Consider the following 27632-nt stretch of genomic DNA (forward strand, 5'->3'; position numbering starts at 1 on the left):
CAAGTGCGTTGGGTGGGCTAGGAGAAGCGCTTGTCTTGTCTCGTTGTCACGTAAGCCGTCGGAGAATGCCTGTACTGCCAACCGCTCCATAACATTCTCGGGCGTAGCAGGGTACGCAAGGCGAACGAGACGGGCTACGTCGGCTTCAAACTCCTGCAGAGACTCATTTGCTTTTTGAATGCGATTTTTTAGCTGGGAATGATAGACATGTTCCAAATGAGCTTGGCCGTACCTCATTTCTAAATGTCGTACCAATCGCTGATAATCTCTCTGTTCCGATGGTGACAGTGTCTGCAGGATATCAGTCGCATCTCCTCGCAGTGCAACAGTCAAAGCGGTAGCTTTTTCAGCGATTGTCCATCCGTTCGCTCTCGCAGCGGCCTCAAACTGGCAAAAATAATTGGCCCAAGCGGTTTTTCCGTCAAACTGTGGAGGCTTAATAACTGACTTTGATATATACTTATTTTCGACGAGTGTCGGGCCCTCCGATGTTTCTTGACAGTTTGGTGAATTTGCCTTTGCTATTTGTTCTTTAAAAATTTCGATTTTTCTATTTACATCGTCCTCAATTTGTGTTATTTTGTCTTGTAGTTCTGTAGAATTTTCTATAATCTTTTCTTCTAATTCCCTGGAAGATTCCTGGATTTCTGTTAACTTTTCTTCTAAATTAAGTATTTTATTATTAAAGCTGGTCTGTATGTCTTTGGAATTTTCTGCAATCTTATCTTCTAAAATATTAATTTTATCTTCTAATTTTTGGGAATTTTCCATCATTTTATCACTGATTTTATCTTCTAAATTAACTTCCAAGTCAGTTATTTTACTATTCAAATTGTTCAAGTTGTCGTCTAATTTTTGTAAGGGCGAGTCAAGGTCACCTTCCAGCTCAAAGCAAAATGTGTCAGGCTCCTCACCTTCCTCAATCAAAACGTCTCTCAGTCTAGCTTGCAAAATGCTTTTCTTTCCATCTGTTTCGCATTCCCTCTCTTCCAGTACGCATTTTAATTCCGACACTTTCAAGTCTTTCAACAATTTTTTCGGAGCCATTGTCTGTCTTTTTATTTTCCTACTCTATCACACACCCCACACCTGACACCAATTGTTACGTTTTTCGTCGGTTCCGTGTGGATAGAAAGTCACAATTTATTTAAACACTATTTATTTAACACTAATTAACAAAAACAATAACGATAAAAGACTTATAGAACTATTTACAAACGATTTATAACTAAAAATTTATTTTGAATTTTAGCGCGTCAACTGCACTGCTATATTTATAACTGCCCTCTCTAGGCCACAGCCGCCGGCTTTTATACCTACAGTTAAAGTTTACTAGAATAGTCCATAGATCGTTTGGTGCATAGAGAAGGTTTTCGAATGTTCTCGTATGTACTACTCCATTTCAGTGGGACTCGATCCTTCTCGAATCTTCGAATGAAGCATTGCGGTGTCTATGCGATGTTAAGGTCATCCGAGAGAGGGCCATATTGTTAGGTTAGGTCGAGTCCACACCGGTCCGCAACAATATGTATATGCTGTACATTATTTATGTGTTGTATATATGTTTTATATGAGGGAATAAGTAAATTGATAAAAAAAACACAAAACACCTGAATACACAAAGAAAGGCAGTTGATGAAACGGAAATCTCAAATGGATACCCTCCTGGCAGATATGTGTGAGAGTAAGCATTTGGAGAGTTTTTAATATCTAGCCGATAGCAAAAATTCTTTAAATCGCTCTCAAATGGATACTCTCTTTAGAGTGACTATCGAATTCACTCGCACGAATTACTCTCAAATGGACACTTACCTTAGTATGAAAAATGGTGCACCGAAAAAAAAGTACACAACTATGGAAATGAAAATGTACTCAACATATTTTTCCAATTTAGTGCAAAATAAATGTTTTACAAAATATTTTTTTCTCTTTGGTAGTCATCTAAACAAGGAGTGCGGTGATGAAAATGCGTAAGTTAAGAAGCTCTTAACTCACTCAAAATTCGAGCTTCTTAACTCACTGACGTAGATAAAAGATTTTATTATTGTTAGATATAAATACGGCCTCTCTAAACTTTACGCTTTTTTTCAATGGGGTTCTTTGTAGACAACCCGGGCTTCTAACCATTTTATGTTGTGGTGCTTGAACCACACATAATCTGCAATTCCCGATTGCATTATTTCGCCTCTATGCATATGTTTTTTATATTCGTTATATAAATCGGGCACTGCAGACCACATTATAAAATGGACGGAAGCCCGGGTTGTCCACAAAGAACCCCATTGGAAAAAGCGTAAATTTAAAGAGTATTATTTATATCTAACAATAATAAAATCTTTAGCAATCCAATGGATATCTCAACAATATGGGAACCACTTATAAAACTCTAGTATATAAGCTCAGTAGTTTTAGTATAGTATTTAGACTAGTTCGCCACTTGATAACGGTCAGTAATACTTTTGACCGAAACGTTATGTAAGCAAAATAAATAAAGACAATGGAAGTCCGAAATTCTTTTACTTTCAATACTGAATCATTGTCTACCACATTCAAAATAAAATCAATAAATGTTTCACCTCTTGTATAACTGCTAAGTGATTATTTAGATGTCTATCTTGGACTATCTCTACAGCTGCTGGTAATGGCTGGATAGGTATTGTGACGTCTGGCTTAATAAAACTAACACGAAATGACAAAACACGTCTGTCTGGTCGTCCCTTTTTTTTAATATCGGGAAAAGCTATGCCTTCTGGTCTAACAAGAGCTATAAAATCTCTAGATGAATTTGTTTGAAATTTAACTTGAGGTAGATCAAATCTTGCAAATTTGGGAGAAATAAGTAGAGGGGGTAGTTCAGATGTTTCCTTCCTTCTGAAATTATAATAAATAACCAAAGTTACAGTTTGTGGAAAAAAATTATAATTAGGAATGATCAAAAATGCTATTGTGTAAAAAAATAATTCTTTGTTAACAATAACACCTTTTTCTACGACAATTTTTAATTCATTTGAAATTAATTAATTTTAAATAATAATGTTCTAACTTGGCTAAGTCAAAGTCTTGTGCACATCATCATATTAACAACTCAACTTAACTTAAAAAACTAAAAGACTTATCTTTTTGAAATCACTAGGCAATAATATATATTATGAAATTGGCGCTGGAAACTTTCATTTAAAGTTTCATTAGATCACAAAATCATATTCGCAACTATATGTTAATATTGGTTACCTGAAAATTCAAACTCGCAGATAAGTTAAGCGGCCCTCACACGATCAATAATATTGCCAATATTTTTTATTGTCAATGTTTTATCAATATTTGAAAGGTGTTTTATCAATATTTATTAAGTGTGAATTATACACTATATCAAAAAATAAAAGATAATAAAAGCGTGTATTGCCATCATTTTGGCATTTGTAAGTGAGAAAAAATCGAGAAAAAAATTTATAAAAAGGCGTTGGGTAAAAAAAAATAGATATCAAAAAGAAAAAGGTTTGGTCAACTAAATCTTCTAGAGTACGTTAATAAACAGGAGGCTGATGATTGCGATCCAAAACTGGTGAAAACAACGACGGCGATGTTCCGTCTTTCGCCATGGTTATCAATAAACTAGTCAAATCTTATCAATCATGCGACCTAATGATCAATATATTGTCAATACGACTAGCTCCGCCTTTAATATTGTCGAGTATTTTCAGGGTCCCGAAAATCCATCAATATATTGAAAGTACTTCAATATGTACGCTCAAACGCTCAATAATATTGTCAATAATCCAAAATATTGACATTATTGATCGTGTGAGGGCCGCTTTAAATCACGGTCGCGGTTTCCAAAATGACAGTCCCAACAAAATCGCAAATCACAGTTATAGTAGTATTGGTTGCGTAAAAATTGAAATTCACAGATAGAAGAAATCGGAGTCGCAGCTGACTATAAAAGGCAATCGATGCGATTGCGATTTTAGAATCGTTGCGATTGAATCGCAATTTGCCATTTTTTGCTCATCTCTAAGTGTTACACAGTGGAACTTCCTTAATTCGAATCTCCAAAGAAACGAAACTATAAACGAGAAAATTCGAATTGCAGAAAAATGTGCTAAATCCGGTGATTAGCCATAGTAAATTTTTGTTATTTTTAATATAAAATTCAATTGCAGTGATTAAAAAGTACTCCCTCAATACAAAAAGAAATGCAACGAAGTTATAATAAGGAATAAATAATAAATCAAATTCAATACAAATTTCACTGGTTTGAAGTGACGCGTAGAAAATTGTGACCTCACCTATCAGCATTTGACTGAATAGTTGAGAGAGGGCGCGAGCCTCTGAAGAATAATATTATGGCGTGTCTAGTTCTCTGCTACCGTATTTACACCATATATCTTAAAATCACGTTAGATTTTTCTATTTTTATTAAGATCGTTAAAAAATACGTTTTTATATGGGATTATTCTTTATTACCTAAATATTAAATTTACTTTTATATTTTTACTACTAGAAATTAAAATTAAAATTTTTATAATTAACAGGTTACTGCCATTTTTATTTTTTATCGAAGCACTAAACACTACCAAAGTTGTTCGGATGTTCGAGGCGTTCGAGGGTTCGAGTTTAGATTTGTATTTTGTAGATTTTGCGTTTGGCGTTAAATACTTTGAGTTTTCAATTTTTTATTATTGTACCCTCTTTCTTCTTCTTCTTTTTTCTCAAACTCTCCTTTTCAAGAGAGTTGCGTTGCCTAGATTGCCAGGACCATTCTGGCAAAGTACTTTTCTGCTTTTCTTTTTATTTATTATTTTTGTAATGAAGGGTGTTAAAGTTTGTTTTGGGAAGGGCTGTCTAAATAACTCTGAAGGCTCTCCAGAAAAAGTTTTTATAACTGTTCCTTTGGATGAAAGCCGTCAAAGAGCCTGGTTTGAAGCGGCAAGACAACAATATGTCAGCAAAAGTACGAGATTTTGCTGTGAAGATCATTTTAACGTAAGTTCTTTAAGTTTTATTTTCCAATTAATTTTATATCTATTTTAAAATACATTTAGAAAAATGGTTTTTATTTACCTTTGTACCTGGTGGCAAACCGTGAGACTTTTGATAGGTGACGTCAGAGATTGCAAAAGTGTAAATTTGAAATTCTTAATATTGATTAATTTTTTAAAAAAAATGGGATGAAATTAAAATAAAATAAAAAAATACGGGTGTTATAAAATTGTATGAAGATTAATAATTATTTGCAATAAAAAAAATATGGTTAAACTCCGGATTATTTTTTTATTAGAAAAAGTCGACTCCAAATACAATATAGAATACTTGATTTTAATTTTAGCTTCGCCTTTTAATCTTTTTTTAGCACACATAAAAAATCGTTGTCAAATCGCATCACCTTTACTGCAACTGACAAAAATCTCGTGATTTGCGAACTGTGCGTATATGTTGCAACCTGGCAACTTGTCATGCCGTCATGCGATAAATCCGATAGGACCCAAAATCCTGTGAGATATTCTTAAGGTGCGCTTAGAATTGAGCACGCACGAGCTGAGCGTACGCCAACAGCATTTCGACGCGTACGCGTAAGGTAACTTATTTTTCGACGAATGAAGTGATCCACTTGTGCGCGAACAACAGAGTTGTGTTGGTGAACGTAGGAACCCATGCACACACAACAAATTGCCGGTGCAAACTGAGCGTTCGCGAACACATAAAATCCCTTTGAGCACCGACACCAGACGATTCCCGCTCGCGGCTGCTCGCGTACAGACAGTTTACACTGTTTACACTTGAGCATTCGCGACGGATCAGTGCGTGCGTGCTCCAGTCTAAAGGCACCTTCAGGGGAAATTGGATATAGTCATGTTTCTAAATTTCAGTTTTAGTTACACTCTGAAAATACAAACTGTTATATACCTACAAAACAAAAATATTCAAATTGTAGAGATAAAGATATTCGAGTTATACAGGGTGTTTCCTAAGTAGTCTAACAAATTTAAGGGTGTGATTCCTCACGTTTCGAAGACAAAAAGTTTATACGCACATGGGGTCTAAAGTACTTCCTTTCTGATTTACAAGGTGTTAAAAACTCAAATAAAATCGACACTCTTGCTTAATGGTTACATTGGATGCGTGTCTTCTATATAAATCATTTACCCAATATTTTCTTCTTTTCATGAGTAGATTTTAACATTATATCCTCCACAGCATCAAAGTAGTGACTGTGGTAGTGGCGCTTGTTTTGACAAACTCAACACACAAGAAACCATGAACGCGCATCTAATGTAACCACTATAATAAAATAGTCGTGCGAGTAAATTCCGTCAGAGCTCGCTCGTATAAAAAACGCACGGACACGCGTCCAGTGTAACCGCGGGCTAAAGAAAATACTTTTTAACAAAATTGATCTCTTGAATCTTTCTTGTACATCAAACGGTTTCCGAGAAAAATAAATCAACTACATTGCATATCTCAAAATCACTAGAAAACGAGCATACATAAACGTCAAGGCAAGCTTTTAGTTGATTTTTTTTTTCTCAAAAACTGTTCGATGTACAAAAAAAAATCAAAAGATGAATTTTGTTTAAAGAGGAAGGACAATCAAGAAAAAAATATACATTATACAGAAAAAAAATCATACATACTCAAAAAATACCTTCATACGACATTTCATCTCATTTATTTTAATCAAATAATCCAGGGCTGTGTGCGTACAGACTCCACTCACTGGTTTAAATAGAGAAACAACAGATAATGGAAAGAAACTGCCTTTATACCTGGATACTACATACCAAAACTGAAGAAAATATCTAAATTAGTTTTCGAAAAATTCAATTTGAACGAAAATTATCTTAGTTTATTACTTGTATATTATTCTTGTAATAATATTAAATCTTTGTGAATTTTTTTTTACATAATCTGTATCGATGTATTATGAAGAAAACATTGTAGGTACATTCTAAAGCCGCGTCCAAGCTAAGCGAACAAAACGTTCGCGAACATATATAATTAACACTATATACATAGCAGCAGGTCGTAAACAACGGCACAGCCCAACATATTTGATCGTGTATTTTTTTTTCGTATCCTTTCATAGCCGCTGAAAAGATGCCCAAATCGTATTTTTAATGATAACTCAAATTTTATAAATGGTACGAGGCTGGTTCAGCATATTTAGAAAAAGCATTTTTTTGCGAATAATTTGGTACTACATACTTGGTATTTGGAGTAAAATTGTCGTTACGATTATTTATGGCCATTTTTTAATTCAAAATGTCAAAAGTTGACATATAATATATCGTTCTATTTAGAATGTCATTTTCTGTCATATACGGTAAAAAAATACCAAGGGTACCATTTAAATCAAAAGTTGTTGTCATTTCCGGTAAAATAGGTGACCGAAAATAATGGAAAAGGTCGATCAATCCTAATTTGTGTCCTATACTAACATACCAAATCTCGTTTTTTATCTAAAAAATTAAAAAAGTTATAGAAGTGAACCACTTTTCAGAAACACCCGGTATATTTATTTCTAAAAATGTAATGATAAAATTTCATTTCCGGTGTCAAACTTCCTATTAAGTAGTAATTTTTAATTTTAAGTTCTATATTAACAAAAATGAAATTATATGGACGAAGTCTAGCTACATAGCTATTCACACTCACAATAAAATTAAAATTATAAAATATTTTCTTTGCGTGTAAACAAATTAGTTGTAATGTTTTTTACGATCCTAGTCAATAACTGCGTCTCCCATTGTCGAATACTCGGTAAAAAATAAAAATCACAGATAGACGCCCGAAATTAAATGAGACCCTTCCAAGCCGTTCACTTCTTTTGATGTACCGACTACCGACACCCGTCGGAAAAAGAACGCGCGCGCTCTAGCATGCAGGCAGACGCACGCTCTGGTGTACAAGTTAGCCGTTCGGCGCTCCGCGCTCCTAATAAGCCTAGGCTAGCTGTACTTGTTAGCTTTATTATTTATAAATCTACCTATCTCACAATTTTCACTTTATATCTCGTTAATTATATATGTTCGCGAACGTTTTCTTCGCCTAGCTTGGACGCGGCTTAAGATAATACACGTGGTAGGGATACAGGGGTACTGTTCATCCTCAAAAAAAAAAAAAAAATAAATAAATATTACAAGATTTTTTTTTAAATTTTTAGTAGCCCTGTAGATCAGAAAAGAAGTAATAGACCCCATATTAATATAAACTTTTTTTCTTAAAAACATGAGGAATAATCACACTAAATTATTTTAGACTAGTTAGGAAACACCCTGTATGTATAAAAACACCTATTCAGATTGTGAAAATTAATCTAATACTTGCATTATTCGGCTTAGAGATATTTCAACTTAAGGAAGTTCGAGATAGAGAGTAGTGACGTCTCACGTTAACAGTATACACACATATCGTCGGCGTGGAGGTGAATAGGCCTAACCCACATATTCTGTGAAATTACAATTTTAATATTTGTCGTTAAAGGAAAATCTTGCTTAATTTGACAATAAAATTGACAACAGCGGTGTTTTCCGTGAAATATGTGGATTAGAACTTTTCACTTCTGAAAGTTAAAGCACAAGAATATTTAATTTATGTAGTGGTGAATAGAAGTGAGTCATTTAGCCCTTTTTACCATAACGGGATGTGGCATGATACTGTTAGCAAATGTCAAATTACTCATTAACAGTTTGTATTTTCAGTTTGATCTATTCACCATAATAAAATATGATGTTTTGTAGTTTCATTAATGAAGTAACCAATTTTTTGAAAATTTGTTACTCGTTAACAGTTTGTATTTTCAGTTTGATCTATTCACCATAATAAAATATGATGTTTTGTAGTTTCATTAATGAAGTAACCAATTTTTTGAAAATTTGTGGCCTAGACTTATTCACTTCCAAGCAGACAATATATCGGCATCGAATTGAAATCGGTTCAACTAACACAGTTAAAAAAATTCTGATTTTATCTTCATATATGATATATTATTACATTTTTAATTATTATTTTTAAGTAAACAAATAAAAATTTGTCTTAAAATATAATAATCTATGTAATAAAGTAATGATCTTGATTATACTCATCGCTAACATCATTTATTTATTGTAATGTAAATATACTAACGTCAACCATTCCAATGTAGGAATATGATTAGGTATTATTTTATCATGTAAATATTCTACTTCAGAATGCTCATTTTCTGGTGTCTCTTTTGCAACTAAAGGTAGGTATTGAAAATCAGACATTCCTAAAATGAAACCGTATTTTATAAAACTGCATTACATTTCTATAAAATACTCACTATTGAATTTAAAACTAACATTAGCAACATTCACAATTTCATATGAGTAATCACTGCAATCATTTGGTTTAGTAATTTTTATTAAAATACCCATGTTGAATATTTTATCTGCTACACACCCTTTACTATATTTGCTATTAGGGTGAAAATTAAGTTCAAGTTTGCTTTTGCCTTCCACAGACTTAAAAAGAAATAGTTTCATTAAAAATATAAAAGGAATAAAACAAAACTAACTCTTTGAATATCTTGTATTCCTCCCAAGGTTTTAATTGCTTTAGAAACATTTTTTACATGACCGGGGTATTCTATCCTAACAAGTGGATTAGGAAATGAAAATAAATAACTTTTATCCAAATCGTTGTCTAAAAAACCTTTATGACTACTAAAAAAAGTTATTTTGTTTTTAGGAATTATCTTGTTTTTTTCGGATTTTATCCTGTCGTTATCTACATTATCTGCCATTTTAGCTAAATAAATACTTAAAACTTTAATTTAATATAGTGAACTTTGTTTATTACATTCACAAATTAGAATAAAAAAATAGAAAAAATAAATAGGGTTACGTGTAACAAATTCTTCGTTCTTAGATCATTTTCAAAGCCCGAGCTGCCAGAACTATATGGCCTGTATAATGCCCACTCTCTCTTGATTCTTATTAGTGGCTGACATTGATTGTCGCCGTTCGGCTATCTTCGTCATCGCCCTTTTAGAAATTCTTGTGCAATGTTGTCAATCTTTATATTAAGTCGTATTTTTATTTATAATTAAAATAATAATTATAAATTGCGCCTTTTAGTAGATATTATTAATGTGATTAAACAAGTTATTGCCGTTATGGCATATATGCCGTGATATAAATGTAAAATATTTTTAACACTAGTTAATAACAATATGTAGAAATTCAACATAAATCTTGCGAGAAGTGAATTAGGTTATTTTTCTTACTTTCGAAATGTTTGCAAATGAACTTTACATTTCCCGTTCGAAATCGCGCGTCATAACCACTTTAGACACACATTAGACTATTTCAAAAATATATAAAAAATATTATGGGGTAACAGAAGAAACAACAGCATAATGTACCTAGGTATAAAAAGTTTTAATAAAACATTAATGGATGTTTAATTAGCTTTTAATGTATATACAAGGCTTATAGTAACGTAAAGAATATATACAGGGTTGTTCACCACATACGACACGGAGTATTGTAGCTAAACGATTAGATTTTTACAAATTGTAAGTTCTGGGTTCGTTGAAGGATTATTAGAGCTACAATTTTAAAATATTTTTACAAGATACAGAGTGTCCCAAATAAATAAAAAATATCAAAGTTGTATTTTTTTAAATGGAACACCCTGTATATTATTACATTTTTAGTTTCTACGATTAAAATAAAGGTAAATTTGATAAAGGTTTATTACACTTAAACCATACCGTTTTTGAAATATTTTCAATTTTGTGAAATTGCAGTCAAAATTTTAAGGCTTCATTTCTCCAAGGGTATCAAAGTTTTTAATACTAAATATTTACTGAAGTTTATTTATTGATCAGTTATTGTGTTGCAATAATAAATATTATACTACCCTATACAGAGTGTCTAAAATTTTATTTTAAATAATTACTAGCTTTAAACGGCAATAACTTGTTTAATTTAAATGGAATACCCTGTATATTTTATGATAATCAGATGCACAATTTAATTGTCTATCAAATTGTATTATACCATTTTTTACCTATAACTTCAAGTTTCCGTAGAAAATGCATTTTCTTGTAATTTTAATTCATTTATCAATATACCCATGGAATACTGACATTTTAGATTATTTTTAAAGAGTACAGATACTAATATTGTCGATATAGTTTGTTTATTTCATTAAAAAATAAAAAAAAACTGTTTAAATATTTGTTAAAGAGGACCAATTAATATGATTCCAGTATTCAAACTACATTAATTGACTGTTTACGTTGATTAATAATAATTGCTCCAAAAAATAAAAACTGAATTTTTATGTGTATTAGACAGTGTGGTAAAAAGTAACACCTTAACAATGATATTTCATTTTTTGACAAATGCTTATTTGTAACAACACAGACATTTATTTTTATAACTTATTATTATATTGATTTCTGATTCAAATCCACATTTATTTAGAATAATTTATTCACGAACATAATTAAGTATGTAATTAATTAGTATTTGGGCGGAAATAATGGTGGTATATTTAATTAATGGTATACTCTTTTATGAAGATTTTGAATAGTTTTCTTTTTACATACAAATGGGCTAGTAATTTTGATAAAACGATAATATTACTAGCCTGTACATTTTGTACATTTGTTGCTTTAAAAACAATCTAAAATGTCAATATTCCATGGGTATATTGATAAATGAGGTCTAAATTATAAGAAAATGCATTTTTTACGAAAACTTGAAGGGATAGGTAAAAAGTGGTATAATACAATTTGATAGACAATTAAATTATGCATCTCATTCTTCTAAAATATACAGGGCGTTCTATTTAAATTAAACAAGTTATTGCCGTTTAAAGCTAGTAATTATTTAAAATAAAATTTTATACACTCTGTATAAGGTAGTATAATTTTTATTATTGCAACACAATAACTGATCAATAAATAAACTTCAGTAAATATTTAGTATTAAAAACTTTGATACCCTTGGAGAAATGAAGCCTTAAAATTTTTACTGCAATTTCACAAAATTGAAAATATTTAAAAAACGGTAAAGTTTAAGTGTGATAAACCTTAATAAAATTTACCTTTATTTCAATCGTAGAATCTAAAAATAGAATAATATACAGGGTGTTCCATTTAAAAAAATACAACTATAGCATTTTTTACTTATTTGGGACACTCTGTATCTTGTAAAATTATTTCTAAATTGTAGCTCTAATAGTCCTTCAACGAACCCAAAACTTCAAATTTGTAAAAATCTAATCGTTTAGCTACAATACTCCGTGCCGTATGTGAACAACCCTGTATAATTTTTCATTTATTGTAATTGTATTTACTAGCAATAATTAAATATCTGATTCTTTCATTGTGCGCGTTCAGGGATGGCCGGCGGCTGGGTGGTTGAGTAAGTAACTTTCCTGAACAGTCTATTTTTACATGCAACAAAGGTCAGCCGCTGAGCAAAATTCTCAGTGGTCAGTAAGCTGCTGTGTCCCCTGGACGCGTACATTGTATATATTATATTATACTTATTCGTAAATGCCTATGTAATTATTAACCAAGTGTTGAATAAATAAATATAACTATTATTAAGTCCCTTCTTCATCATCAAAAGACAGTAAGCTGTAATTTCTATGTTTTTTATTCTTTTTTTCTGTACTTTCATCTTTCCTTTTAGTACATTTTCTGTCCCTAGAACTATCCGAAGTACCTTCAGATGCTGTAGAGGTTTTCTTGGTAGGTTTTTTAAAAACTATGGGAACATTTAAATCTGCCGGCGTTGTTTGCTCTTCTCTTTCTAACCTAAGTTTTTCTTGAGCAACTTCTTCAGCATTTAAATCCCCCGAATTTAGCACTACTACTTGGGGCTGTTCTTCCTCGGTGTCCTGCAAATCATCTTCATCGACATGACCAATATCCTCCCGTTTAGTATCAACAGTCAGTCCTTCTTTATATCCAATTTGTTCTTTTAGTTGTCTTATAAAAGTAGGCTCGGTAGGTTTAACGTAAGCAATATTGTGCCTCTTTGACATACCTAACTGACAAAATAAAAATATCAACTATTTTTCGTAAGCCTGGAGTAGGCTTTACAGATGGGAGCATAGGATAGGAGGCTCTAAAATATCATCAGAGTATCACTATCACATATCACACATATCACGTATTATAGATATTGGTAGGTATACCACTCTTTCTTTAAGGTTGTGTCCTTTATGTTGGGCGATAGTCGGTTAATGGGCTGCGATGGTTTGGTAAGATTTGCAGTATTTGATATCCTAAAATCTGCGTTCCTCTTCTATTTCAGCTTGATCTTGATAACTATTTATCATAGAAAAACTAATAACTAAATAATTTAAAATCTGTCGGATATCTCTTCTTCTTCTTTTTTTTTATGATGGCTCTGCTACAAGGCAACCGCCAGCTCAATTTGAGAGTGACCAAGATGTTGACTGGCTCTAAACCATATCAAGGCCACTGATTCTTATCTGAGTAAAATGTATAATGGGTAAATCAGGGCCATGTAAGTGAAATATTAAAAATGGTTCCAGCAAAAGTTTCCCAATTATGACGGATGATGGCGCTGATCGTCAAATTTTTGGACAGGGATTTTGCTTACCGACAATACGACGTGAGCTACGACCGGACCAGGACCAATCAGAATGATCAGTTTGTGGATCAGTCCAGGGCCATGTAAGTGAAATATTAAAAATGGTTCCAGCAAAAGTTTCCCAATTATGACGGATGATGGCGCTGATCGTCAAATTTTTGGACAGGGATTTTGCTTACCGACAATACGACGTGAGCTACGACCGGACCAGGACCAATCAGAATGATCAGTTTGTGGATCAGTCCAGGGCCATGTAAGTGAAATATTAAAAATGGTTCCAGCAAAAGTTTCCCAATTATGACGGATGATGGCGCTGATCGTCAAATTTTTGGACAGGGATTTTGCTTACCGACAATACGACGTGAGCTACGACCGGACCAGGACCAATCAGAATGATCAGTCTTTCTTGGACATTTGCCGCGGACGTGTGTGTTAATTTCTGTTGTGATAAGTATGGTTGTGTTTGCAGTTTGATTTTTCGGTTTTGATATTATGTTAAAATTAATTTTGAAGTATTGTATCACCTGTTTTTATGTAATAGTACTTTGTTAATGTTTGTTTAACAATGTTTTACCAAAGAGGTTATACTTAATATACTTATCAATTTGCATAGCCTAACTTTTTATCAATAAACTTTGTAAATTTTCAGATTATTTAATTCCTTTTGTTTCCGTTTATAATTTTATTTTTAAGACATATTATGTGATTGTTTCACATAATATGTTTTAAAAATAAAATTGCAAATAGCAAATAAAAATAATTAAAATAAAAAAGTGTATTTTACAATTCCCCCCGGCCCCGCACCCCTTTGGCTAACCTATAATGTCAGCTATGTCGAGAGATGGCGTTACGAAAATGGAACCGATTTATTACAAGGAACTTGGGCTTCTTTTTCGTTAGTATATTCTGTGGGGTAAATTTTAATATAACTAACTTCTATGAAGGTAACCTGTGACCTGTGACTGTAAAATGTTATTATTATTATTTATTAAATATATAAATGACGTGCTGAAAGGAAGATTATATCACACACAAAGGCACATAGGATAGAGGTCACACAAACAGACTGCATTCGGAAACTGAAACAAAAAGAAAATAAAAAATAGAAAGTTGAGCATTATAATTTAATTCTATTAATGTTAAAAAATATCATAATAGTTTCTATTAATTTTTCACTTGGCTTAGACAAAACTGTAAATATTGATAGTGGAGTAGGAAAATTCATTTCAATAAATTTTTGATATAAATCCAAATTAAACAAAAAATTTATAGGACATTCTAAAAAGATCTGATTTAGGTCTTCAACAGAGCCACACTCACAGAATGGATCTTCCTTCACTTTAATTTTATATAAATGGTTTTTTTTTTAAGCAATGGCCTGTACGCATTCTAATTAACGTTGTAATATGTCTTCTATCTATATACTGGAAATTTTTAAACCATTGTTTATCTGGGAAGATTGTTTGTGTATTAAAATACACATGCTTTTTTCCCTTTCATACGAGATTTCCAATTTTCCTTATAATTACACAAAATATCAGTTTTAATTGAATTAAAAATATCTATTGAATCCATCTCCATAGATTTCGGAATATTTAAATCTTTTCCAATATTAGCCAACAAATCTGCCTCTGTATTTCCCAAGATATTGGAATGACCTGAATCCAGGCAATCCTGATGTCAAAACCATTAGAATTTGCTAAACAAATTAAACGTTTGGTTCTTAAGGTCCAATAATCAGCAGATGCTTTAAAGAGATTTTTACTAATTTTTTGAATTGAACTTTTGGAATCAGAAAAGATAATAACACTACGCAAGTTCTTTTTAATAGCAAACTTTACTGCAACATGAATAGCTATGGTTTCTGCCTTACAAATACTTAAAGAATCAGGTAGTCGCGAAGAAAATTTAAAATTTATATATGGAATATATATTCCAAATCCTGTTCTTTTATCTTTTTTAGATGCATCTCTAAAAATAAAAATATGAGAATTTTTAGGTGCTTGTCAGATATAACACCCTCCGAATTTTGTACTTTTTTTAATATCACTCGAAAGCATACATCGAAATAAGTATTTCAAGCCAAAAAAATGGGTGGATGATCCATAATTTAATGAAAAAATTAACATATAATTATTGCTACAACAGGCTACTTTCTATGCGAAAACTCCTCCAAATTTTGTCGGCGTTGCCAGATTCATTCATTTCTTCTTGAAAGCACAAAATAGAAATCAACTATTGATTTCTATTTTGTGTTGAAAGGTTCATTAAAAAAAACACGTGTGCTGGTCGGAAGAAAACTGGCGTTAAGAACAGATTATAAATTATTTTAAAATCAAGAAAAGGCGATCGCCTGAGGAACTGCTCCTACCCATAGCTGATATTTTGCCTACGATATCTGACTATTGATAACTACAAAGTTGCACGAAAGAGTTTTGATTGCGTTGGTTTCAACTTCTTTGGGGGTTAATCTGTTGTTTTTTATATATTTTAATACGAATCTGAGTGCTTTCAATGTCTCGATTTTAAAATAACTTATAATCTGTTCTTCTCGTGACAGCGCTACTGTATAAAGAGGCGACCGGTACGTAAAATCAAGCGAAAGCAATCAGATTCGTATTAAAATAAAAAACAAAACAAAAGATTTACACCCTCACGAAAAGGTTGAAACCAACGCAATCAAAACTTTTTCGGTTTCAACTCTTTTTTTGTATCATGTAACGTACCATATGATCGAAAAAAAAAACGGCGTCAGCCATGGCTATGAAATGAACATCGCTGTCATTTTATATGTAAAATTATATGAGGAATGTCATCGATCGTCATTTCAAAGCCAACTGGACGCCGTTTTTTTTCGATCATACAGTATTAGGTATCATACAAACAAGAAATGACTTTGGCAACAATGCTTACGCAGCTTACATCCGTAACAACAAATGGTGACAGACGGCTCCGGCGGCAAGTTTGAATCGAAAGAGTAAATCGATCAGGCAAATTTACAAAAGATATCACCAACTCTATTTTTGATTTATGACTTACTAATGCTTCTCAATGATTAATTCTGACCTTTATATTAATAAAAAAATGTATAATATATATATAATCGTCATATTTTACAATAATTACACGCTTATACAACTTCACCATAACGTAAAAATTCACTTTTAATTTATTTATTTTTCAATAAATTGTGGTTCATCCGCAATTTTTTTTTGCTTAACATTCTTATTTAAGTGTATGCTTTCGACTGATATATAAATAAATGCTAAATTCGAAGGGTGTTATATCTGACAAGCACCGAATTTTTAAAACGTTCAGATACTGACAAAAATTGTTCCTTAATAGAAAAATCATGTTTATTAATTTGACAATCAACTAATTTAATAGAATCATTCAAAATATTAAAACTAACTTCATAACACGGAAAATTGTCGGATATCTGTTTCGACCACAGTTTCGATAATGAGGTTATTGTTTCGATAGACAATAGACAGACGACAAAGCACTCAAAGCAACTTGCATCAGTGCCTTCTATTAAAAGATCTTTTAATAGAAGGCACTGCTTGCATCTATATCTAAACGTGACTCCGCATACCACGCAAGCGCCAATATATTCTCGCGCGAGTTATGAATTAAAGTTTTGTTATGTAGTGGGCATTATTTTACTTGTGAATCATAGTTTTTGTGTTTTGTGGCTGAAATACAATATGTATGTACATTTTGATGTGAATTAAAATTCTCTATTAAATAAGACACATAATAGGTAATTATTTCATCAACACAATTATTATATTCACGTTAATATTAAGGAACATTGGATATAATACATAAAAATCAAAATATGTCATTTGTAAATACACTGATCAACAATTGATAAGGATCACGAACTTATATCGCGATATATTTTTAGTTCCATTTTTTTAAATGTGTAACTTTTGATTTTTTTAGAAATAATCGGGTTCAAAACTAGTCCAGGAAAAAAAACGAATTTATTTAAAAAAAATGTATGAAAAATCAAAATGTTCACCTATTTCCAGTTAAATCAAATTTTAATTTTTTTTAATGAATAATTTGTAGCATATGAAATTCATTGATATGTCTTTGTGCCGCATTTCCAAGTGACATTCATCACACATTTCACTTTATTACACGTGCTTGAATAATAGTTTTAAACGTTTTTAAGTTAAGCCTGAACCCTGAATTGACCGAAAACCCGAAAAAATCCTAATGTTGATCCTCATCAGCTATTGTTGAGCAATGTAGTTATGACTTTTAGTATCACAATTAAAACATAACAAATAAAGAATAAAATAATAAAATATATATATTTTTGTCTAATAGACTAAGAAAATGATATAAAACTCTATTTTTTAATAATATTATGTTTAAACAAAAACGAAGGGCATACATACATCATTATAGTATACATATATTATGTTTCAAGTTCCTTTGAATTCCTTAAAGCCTTCCGGTCCAATAAATGATTGGAAATAATTTCGTGTTCATTGGGTTGATTGTTATTATTTTCGTTCATTAAACTATAATAAGAAGGCGCCAAGACGAAATCGTAAAACGACGTGCGGTATAGCGCTTGCGTAGTATCATGCCCTAGACACCATAGATAAATGAAACAAGTTTAGATTGGAAAGTGCCCATAAGGACAATGTAAACACTATTTGGCGCTATTCTTGCAACGGTCGCGACCCAAAACTTTTGAAAATTTCGGAGCGGTTCGGCTTTTTCCGGAATTATATCGCCAAATATTGTTTATTCAAATTTATTATTATTTTCGTTTAATTTTATAAATAAAATACAGTGTGTTGCATACAAGAAACTTTATTTTATATAAGGACGCATGTATGAAATACCTATGAAACATTGGAAACCGACGTTATGCCACGATCCACGATGGTTTTTGCAGTTTACAGTTCTCAGCACAGCTTTTTAAGTTTTTAATGCCACTTTTTCACAATTATTACCGGTTGGAGTAAATAAAACTTGAATTAAACTCACAAGATAGCAATAATTACTTTGAAAATGGACGCTATAAACACTTTTCGGAATTTCTTTAGTGAGAGCGGTTTAGATTTTGAAAGATTATTATGTTTTTTGAAGATTCTGACTTTGACAAGAGAAAATTATTTCTGTTTTTGTTTGCCGTTGTTCTTAGCGACCGCTATAGCAGCGCCAGATCGCGTATAACGGTCGCGACCCAAAATAATTTCGCGATCCAAAATTTATACGGGCTTACCAATTTAAACTTGTTGCATTTATCTATGCTAGACACTCAATGGTAATTTTATAGAACTCCAAATTTAGTTTCTTCCGCATCGCCAGAGGGCGCAAAAGACATTAAAGTATAGGTTTCTAATTTATATATGAAGATGACATGACAGTCTCTATGTTGACTATTGTCTGTGGTCTAGTTTTTGTCTAATTGACATCATGTTGACATTTTGGCAAAATGTTGGTGATCCGTCAAGTTATTTTTAAATCATTATTTTGATCATTATTTAAATAATCATTAATTCAGATATTCCTGATTTATCGGAAAGTTCGGTGATTTCAGTGATTTGTGTTTATAGTTTGTGTTTTTATTAGTTTGTGCATTCTGATATTTAGAGTCGATCATCATGTTCGTGTTAGAAACTAAACTTTTTTATTAAAGTCATTCTGACATTTTAGAACGTATAAATTTATGAACCAAATAAAAAAAATAGTTTAATCATAAATAAGTAAGTACATAGTTGGTAATATATAGTATTTTTTGTAACAGTTAATTAGTAGTCTATAATATTTTTGCTATATATAATTTATTTGTTAAATCAAAAAATAGGCACTATGTGCTCTATTGTTGGTGTTTAAAATGTATGTATATATTTTAATTTTGTTTTAATTATGTTACACTTCTAATGATGTAATAAAACATAAAATGGCAACAAAAAAGTCTATATTTATTATTTTATATTCTACAAGGAGTAATTTTGAGCTTGAATAACGTTACCGTTTTAGTTAGCGTTAATAAGTAACGGAACGCTAAAATTATGTTATGCCAAAACTCTCCATTAGTTTCTTCCGGATCACCAGGTGGCTCTAAATGACGGACCCATTTGTTTTATGTCAGTGTCCAATCTATCTCTAGTACATGACATTAGTCTATGCGTAGTATGCGGAGTCACGTTTAGATATAGATGCAAGTCTCAAAGCAGACCATCCTGGACCATAGATAACAGAACTAATAAGCAGACGAGACAACAGACGACCATCAGAAATCAGAAAGAACAACTTGTTTTTATTCAAGGAATTACCGGAATTACGTGAAAATCATGGTATATATCGGCAACACTGCACTAGAATATAAAAAAGGGATAACGACGAAGATAATCGAAGCGCAAGGGTGTAAAACAAGTTGCTCGTTCAGCATATTGCTCAGCAAGATATGTGCTCAAGGTTAGCACAACCTCCTAAAGCACACCATACCAAAATTAATTATTGGTAATGGTTATGGAGTAATGGCACGGCATATAAATCACACGGCAGGCTAACTCTCTTTGGCGGGAACGCTACGCGCATACCGTCGCGCACGCTGCCATTAGGGTTTCCATCAACAGAAAGTAACCAGTGTCGTAGTTTCTTTCATCGACTGCGCACACTCATAAAATAATAAATACAAGAAGAAGTGTCAAGTCAATGTTAAATTATGGAAACAGCGTGGCTGCCTGGGTAACTAATTTTCAGATATGGCGGCTGGGACATTTGACATGACATAGACACTTCATAGACATGACAATTTCAATTTTATGAAATTTATTTCCGTTTCCGGTTTTTAATGGCGGGCTGTTCAGGAGGTTTAAATGAGGGTTAATATGCTTTTTACTTTTTCTAGTTGTAAATAATACAACAAAATTACTCAAAGATATTTATTTGGAATTTAGAACAATGTAAATATGCAAATCAACACAATTAAAGAGCTATAATCCCATAAACTACTGTATCAATATCAAAATATTTAAATAACATCAGAGATGCCGTGTTAAAGTGAATTAGTAAAGTAACAGTGCACTGACTTACAGAAACTTGAAGATAAATAAATGTTTTCACAGCTTCACGGGCGTAAAACTAACTGGAAGCAGGAAAAAGAAAACAGGAACCCACGCGAAACCTGGAATCAAAAACAAATATGTAAAAAAAACATAAATATAGGTACATAAGACTTTTGTGAATTAAATGAAACAGCACTTGAATGAAAATAAAATGAATAAAAAATATGATACATATACATCTAATACCTCATTTATATTTTAAAAATAATCTACATACATAGCATTATTGCTATGAAAATACATAATAGGTACCTATGTGATATGTAATTACGCATTTCTGTTCATCTTGTAGATAATTAATATAGGCTGTAGGCTAATAATAGTTCAATAATCATAATTTACCTTGTTAACTTGCTTTCAATTGCTCAAAATCACCGATCAGTCTTTAAAGTAGAGATACGGAAAAATCCTTGGTAAAGAATATCCCAAGATCTTGATCTAAAAGCTAAAAAAAATATAAAACAGTTAATTTTATTATACCTATTTTACATAAAAATATGGCTCCATACCTACTACACGCAGAAACGTCGATTCATCATTTTCTTCATGTAATTAATATCATATATACTTTATTAAAGTGTTAACAAGGAACTTTATATCAAAAACATCTTTGTACTTATAAATTTCAGCCGAAATATCATAAACAAACTTCCATTCAAATCTAAAACGGCAAAATTAAAATGGCGCCCGACCTTGCCAGAGGCCTCGGAGTTGACACATGGCTGACACACAGACAAAAGAAGAGGACGCCGACGTGCATAAAAATGTTCCGTAATTGAAATTGACAGAAATCATATAGAAATATTCAGATTTTTGTCTAGGACAGTCTAGAAGGCCATGCTTTCTGCCTGGGTAAGACCGCGCCAGAACTGTTTCCAATTTTCCGGTTTACTGTCACCCCCCTGCGCACACTTTCGGCTGATTCGAGTCAGTAGCGTACGGATTAATTTATTTTGTTTATTTCTTGAGTTATATTTTATAGTTGTTGTTTTATTTTTGTTTATTGTGTTATATATTTGGTTTTTCTAGTTTATTTTCGTTTCTTGTGTTATATAATTTATTTTTGTTTTTCTGAACATTTTTAAATCGTTAATTTTACGTGTTTTTAAAGTGCCTGGGGAAGTTGTGCAGCAAAAACTGCCCGAGTAGAGGACTAAACTGCAATAAAAGTTTCTTTCTGTTTTCTAGAGATCCGATTAGGTATGTATATACATATGTGATTAATTATTTTAACATATTTTAGTTAAAAAAAACAGTAGTATACATATTAGGACATTCAGCTAAATAGAAAGATCTAATTAAAAATATTGTTACGGATTCCGTGGGTCCACTATTTAAACTCACGATAAAATACTTAACGAATTTATTTGTTTCACTCTGTACACACAACTTATACTATTTACAACACAACTTATGCAACTACTATTACTCTAACGGTATTTCGCGGTATTTTCAAACTTTAGACTTCAAACTTCAAACTTCAGACTTTCTTCAGACTGCAAACTTCAAACTTTAAACTTGTCCAACTGTCAAAGCGCGGGCCTTATATACCCCCTGGCGGTTGTTTCTAGATTTTTCTAAAGAATTCTATAATTTTCTTTACTTTCTGGCGAATGCGCCAGGTTCCTCAATGCACGTTGCGATTTTAGCAGTATGCAGTTATGCAACCAGTAATACACCTTGACATTGCCCCCTTCTCAAATTTGATCGTCCCGATCAAGGTTTCCTGTCTGGTATCTCTTCAATCGATCCAGATGAACTACTTTCATCTTACTTCTAGGGCTGCGTTGAATCCGGTACACAACATCATTTATCCTCTTGATGACTGTATAAGGACCTTCCCATGCTGGAGTTAACTTTGGGGACCTCCCTTTCTTGCGCTGTGGGTTATATAACCATACCATATCGTCCTGTTGAAATCCCGTAGAATTGGCTCTGAGGTCGTAACGAGCTTTCATCCGGTCACTGGCTAGCGTAATCTTACTTCTTACGGCCTTATGAATTTCCATTAACCTTTCCTTCAGTTCATCCGCGTAGTCCTCTACATTTGTGGTGCCGTCGTCTGGTGATCCGAACACCAAGTCACAAGGCAACCGTAATTCTCGACCAAATAAAATCTTCGATGGTGAAAGTCCGGTGGTGTTGTGAACTGCACTTCTATACGCCATTAGGAACAGCGGTATGTGTTGATCCCAATCTCTTTGATGTTCGGCCACCATTTTCGAGAGGTGTTCTTCAATGGTCTTATTGAATCTTTCGACCATCCCATCAGACTGCGGATGTAAAGCTGTTGTCCTAGTCTTGTGAATACCAAGCAGATCACACATCTTCTGGAACAGTCTTGACTCGAAGTTCCTTCCTTGGTCAGTGTGAAGCTCTAAGGGAATTCCAAATCTACTGAAGACATTATTGACCAATACTTCAGCTACAGTCGATGCTTCTTGGTTTGGAATGGCAAAAACTTCTGGCCATTTACTGAAATAATCCATCGCTACTAAAACGTACTTGTTGCCCTTGTGCGTTTCAGGGAATGGGCCTGCAATGTCAACAGCGATTCTTTCGAATGGCAGTCCAACGTTATATTGTTTCATTTTTCCCCTAGAGCGAGTGCTTGGTCCTTGGCTGGCTGCACAAGTTTTACATTGTCGACACCATTTCTTGACATCTTCGCAATAATCCACCCAGTAAAAACGATCTCTCAGCTTGCTCAAGGTCTTGTTTACCCCAAGATGGGCTCCAGTTTTACCACCGTGAATTTCTTCCAATACCTGGGTAACTTTCTTCCTTGGTACCAGTAACTGAGTTGTTACTGTCCTGCCATCCGCACTTTCCCACATGCGCTTTAACAATCCATTCTCAATAACCAGTGAATTCCACTGAGCCCAGAGAGCTTTGAAAACTAGCCCTCTGTCCGCAATATCCTGCCACGGTGGTCTCTCGCCGTTACCTTCCTTGAGCCGTAGTATTGCTCCGATGTCTGGATCTTCCATTTGATCTTTCCTCAATTGTGTCGTCGTCCACTGTTCATCGGTTCCAAGTTTAAAACTCCTTATCATGACAGTGCCTTCACGTTGTTCCGTTTTACAGCAGTGCTTACAATCGGTTTGACAGGGTCTTCTGGATAAACCGTCTGCGTTACCATGCATTTTTCCAGCACGATGTTGGATGGTAAAGTGATACTGTTGGAGCTTCTCGAGCCATCGTGCTATTTGACCTTCAGGTTGTTTCATCTCCATAAGCCACTTGAGAGCCGCATGATCTGTCCTAATTAAAAATTCTTGGCCGTACAGATATTTATGAAAATGATCAACTGCCTTCACAATTGCTAGCAGCTCCTTCCGGGTAACGCAGTAATTCCTTTCTGGTTTGGATAGAACTCGACTGTAATATTCTATCACTCGTTCTTCGCCATCTTGCACTTGTGATAGCACTGCACCTATGCCGATATTGCTGGCGTCGGTATCCAGGATATACCTCCCTTGTTGTTGCGGGTAGGCTAGAATAGGACTTGAACATAAAGCCGCCTTAAGTCTTCCAAAGGCTACATCACAATCGGTGTTCCATTCGTAGCCGACTTCATCACCTGTAAGTCTATGTAAGGGTGCAGCTATATTGGCAAATCCCTTGACAAATCTTCTGTAATAGGTGCATAAACCCAGAAAACTTCTAAGTTCATTTTTGTCGCGAAGTTTAGGCCAATCCTTGATTGCAGCGATATTCTTCTGGTCGGTGTAAATTCCGTCTGCTGAGACTACATGGCCCAAAAATTCCACTTGTCGCTGGAATAAGCTACACTTCTTCGGGTTCGAGTACAGGTGCGCATTCCTTATGCGGCCGAAGACTTCTTCTAAATTTCGCAAATGCTCCTCAAAAGTTCTTCCCATAACCAATACATCGTCGAGGTAAACCAAGCACGTTTTCCAAGTTAATCCTCTTAACACCACCTCCATGAGACGTTCGAAAGTGGCTGGAGCATTGCATAATCCAAACGGCATGACCTTGAATTGATATAGTCCGTTTCCTGTAGAAAAAACCGTCTTTTCTTTGTCTTCCTCGTCTAGACCAACTTGCCAGTATCCACTCTTTAAGTCGAGAGTAGAGAACCAGCACGAACCTGCCAGAGTTGTTAATGTGTCATCTATACGTGGCAGTGGGTAGCTATCTTTCTTAGTGACGTCATTGAGCTTCCTATAATCCACGCAGAATCGTGTACTACCATCTTTCTTCGTCACCAAAACAACAGGAGACGACCATGGACTTGATGATTCTTCGATTACTCCATCTTCTAACATCTTATCTACCATTGTCTCCATTTCTTGTTGTTTGGAAAGGGGCACCCTTCTAGGACGTTGTCGAATCGGTTGAGCATGACCAGTATTAATCCGGTGCTTCACAAAATCCGTTCTTCCACTGTTGTTCTTCTCAAAAATACTGCCATGCTTTAGCAAGAACTGCTTAGCCTTCTGTTTCTCCTCAGATGTTAGGTGATCCCATGGCTGCTCTAGATGTTTTAGTGTTTCTTTGGATGCCATTTGTGTAACAGCTGACGGCACTTCATCACATCGGGTGACACTTCTTACAGGTTCGCAGATGGCTATCTTGTCTCTGATCTTGTCACCTTTTTGAATCTTGACACAATTCGGGAAAACATTCGCAACTCTGATCGGTATATTCTTGTCGGTGTTCACCAATGATTTTCCTACTAAGTACCTATCTTGTTTCTTGTCGCCACTTTGTACCAGTCCAACACAGCACCCAGCGATTTTCTCCACTTTACCTAATACGATCTTCTCGGTATTACCAGGTATCACGACAGTTTCCGTTGATCTTACATCCATTCTTCCTGGTCCCTCGTCTGGAGATAACATAAACTCTTCGTTTCCGATATTTAGGATATTTCTTTGGTGATCGAACGAAAATCCATGTTGACGAATCACATCCATGCCCAAGATGAAGTCATCTTCAATATCTGCCACTAAAACGCTATGCTGGAACTTTAAATTTCCTAACTTCAGTTCGACGATAGCCTCTCTCCCCGTACAACGGCCATTTCCCCGTAACTGTACGTAAACACACTCTTCTTTCTCAGAGGCATCAGCTTCAATCCTTGCACTGAGTTAGCCCGCACCAACGATACCATAGCGCCAGTGTCCACAGTCATTCGAATTCCCCTTCCCATTGACTTTCCTGTCGATCACCAAACTGTCAGCGGTTCTTCCTAGACTCCTAATGGAAAAATCCTGGGGCTCTCAGTTCTCCCCAGTCAATACTTGCCCCTTAGTATTGACTGATTTTAGTTTTCCTGGTGCCTACGTTCTCTGGATGGTGAACGGCATCGCATTTGAACGCGGCAATCCCGTTTGATGTGGCCATTCCTGCCACATCTATAGCACCTTATGTCCTGGGATCTTCTCTGGTTCTCTGTCTGGGTGTTGTTGACTCCCTTGTTTATTAGTAGCTCACATAGTTTGTCGAATTTTCTACACATCTCCTCCAAACTTCTGTGGGTACTCTCGGGCTGTTCCTCGACCGTTACCGATCTTATCTTCGGTCTAGGGATGGCGCTAAAAGCAGCTTCAATTTCTAGCGCCCTGACCAGTGCTTCGCTGCTGTTAGAAAATCGGGATATTTGCAGCGCCCTCTGCAATTCGTTGTCCCTCAGTCCGCTGATAAAGCACTGAGCAGCGAGTTCCTCCCTAAATCCTTCCGGTGCTTCAGGATACGCTAGGTGTACCAGCCGACGTAAGTCTGCTTCAAATTCCTGCAGACTCTCTCCGGACCTCTGCAGGCGTGTCTTGATCTGTGCCTGGTAAAGTTGGCGTCGATGTTGGTCGCCATATCTTCTGTCCAGTGCAGCGACCAAAGTTTGGTATTCCTGCTGTTGGGCTGCAGGAATAGTTTGCAACAGTTCCAGGGCAGGGCCACGCAGCGCGATGACAAGTGCCGCTGCTTTCTCCTGGTCAGTCCATCCGTTGGCAGCGGCGGCTGCTTCAAACTGGCGGTGGTACATCGTCCAGGTGGTTTGTCCATCGTAGGTCGGGGCCTTGAGGTTCGCAGTTCCATGAACGCCAGGTGTCTTTACTTGTACCTTGGTCTTCTGTAGGTCCATCTCTAATTTTTCCATTTTCTGCTGAAGGCGTTCCTCAAGATCTTCTACGGCTTCTTGAAGGTGGATGTCTTGCCTTTTTTTCAGTTCTTCAAAGTTCTTCTTAAATCGGTTTTGATCTTCTAATTTTTCTTTCTGGCGACGCACTTCTAAATCTTCAACAATTTTCTCCAACCGTTCTTGTCTAATTTCTTGATTTTCAAGAATTTTCTGAAGCCGGTCCTGTTCTTCTTGTTTGTCGTGCTCTCGTTGAACTTTGAAATCTTCCAGAATTTTCTCAAGCCGGTCCTGTTCTTCTTGTTTGTCTTGTTGTCGTTGAATTTTCAAATCTTCGAAAATTTTGGTCTTGCCGGTCCTGTTCTTCTTTGTTTTTCTTGTTGTCGTTGTAATTTTTCCTCTTCTTTATCTTTTTACGTAGTCTTTCTTGTTCTTCTTGTTTTTCTTGTTGTCGTTGAATTTTCAAATCTTCAAAAATTTTGTCAAGCCGGTCCTGTTCTTCTTGACGGCGTAATTTTTCTACTTCTTTTCTTCTGCTTTCTCTTCTCTCATATTCTCCATAAAATCGCCCAATAATTTGCTTACTTCTTCCATTTTCTTCGCCTGCTCCCTTGTACCAACCATAAAAATACTCTAATTCGGTCTAAAAATCTTCCAATCCACTTAATTTCTTCTTAAAACCCTCTTGAATCGCACTTCCGACACCAATTGTTACGGATTCCGTGGGTCCACTATTTAAACTCACGATAAAATACTTAACGAATTTATTTGTTTCACTCTGTACGCACAACTTATACTATTTACAACACAACTTATGCAACTACT

The 27632-nt window shown here is 34.3% G+C and overlaps 2 protein-coding genes across 2 annotated transcripts in view; both read right to left on the bottom strand.

Moving 5' to 3' along the window:
• The window catches only part of LOC115882947 (general transcription factor 3C polypeptide 5), a 35765-nt gene extending 25905 nt beyond the window's left edge, over nucleotides 1-9860 (bottom strand). The window contains exons 1-4 of the mRNA XM_030901214.1: nucleotides 9536-9860; nucleotides 9302-9482; nucleotides 9124-9247; nucleotides 2577-2871 (exon numbers count right to left, since the gene is read on the bottom strand). Coding sequence (XP_030757074.1) covers nucleotides 2577-2871; nucleotides 9124-9247; nucleotides 9302-9482; nucleotides 9536-9763 — 828 coding nt within the window. The 5' untranslated portion in view covers nucleotides 9764-9860. The remainder of the gene's footprint in view (nucleotides 1-2576; nucleotides 2872-9123; nucleotides 9248-9301; nucleotides 9483-9535) is intronic.
• A 2370-nt stretch (nucleotides 9861-12230) lies between these two features.
• On the bottom strand, nucleotides 12231-13499 carry LOC115882948 (uncharacterized protein KIAA1143 homolog). Its single transcript, XM_030901215.1, has 2 exons — nucleotides 13180-13499; nucleotides 12231-13109 (listed from the first exon to the last, which is right to left on the bottom strand). Exon 2 carries the CDS (start codon nucleotides 13024-13026, stop codon nucleotides 12583-12585), a length of 444 nt encoding a protein of 147 aa, XP_030757075.1. The 5' UTR covers nucleotides 13027-13109; nucleotides 13180-13499; the 3' UTR covers nucleotides 12231-12582.
• Between the last annotated feature and the right edge of the window lie 14133 nt (nucleotides 13500-27632).

This window comes from Sitophilus oryzae, unplaced genomic scaffold (genome assembly GCF_002938485.1).
Source record: "Sitophilus oryzae breed Bouriz unplaced genomic scaffold, Soryzae_2.0 scaffold_1801_pilon_pilon, whole genome shotgun sequence".
Classification (NCBI taxonomy): Eukaryota; Metazoa; Arthropoda; class Insecta; order Coleoptera; family Curculionidae; genus Sitophilus; species Sitophilus oryzae.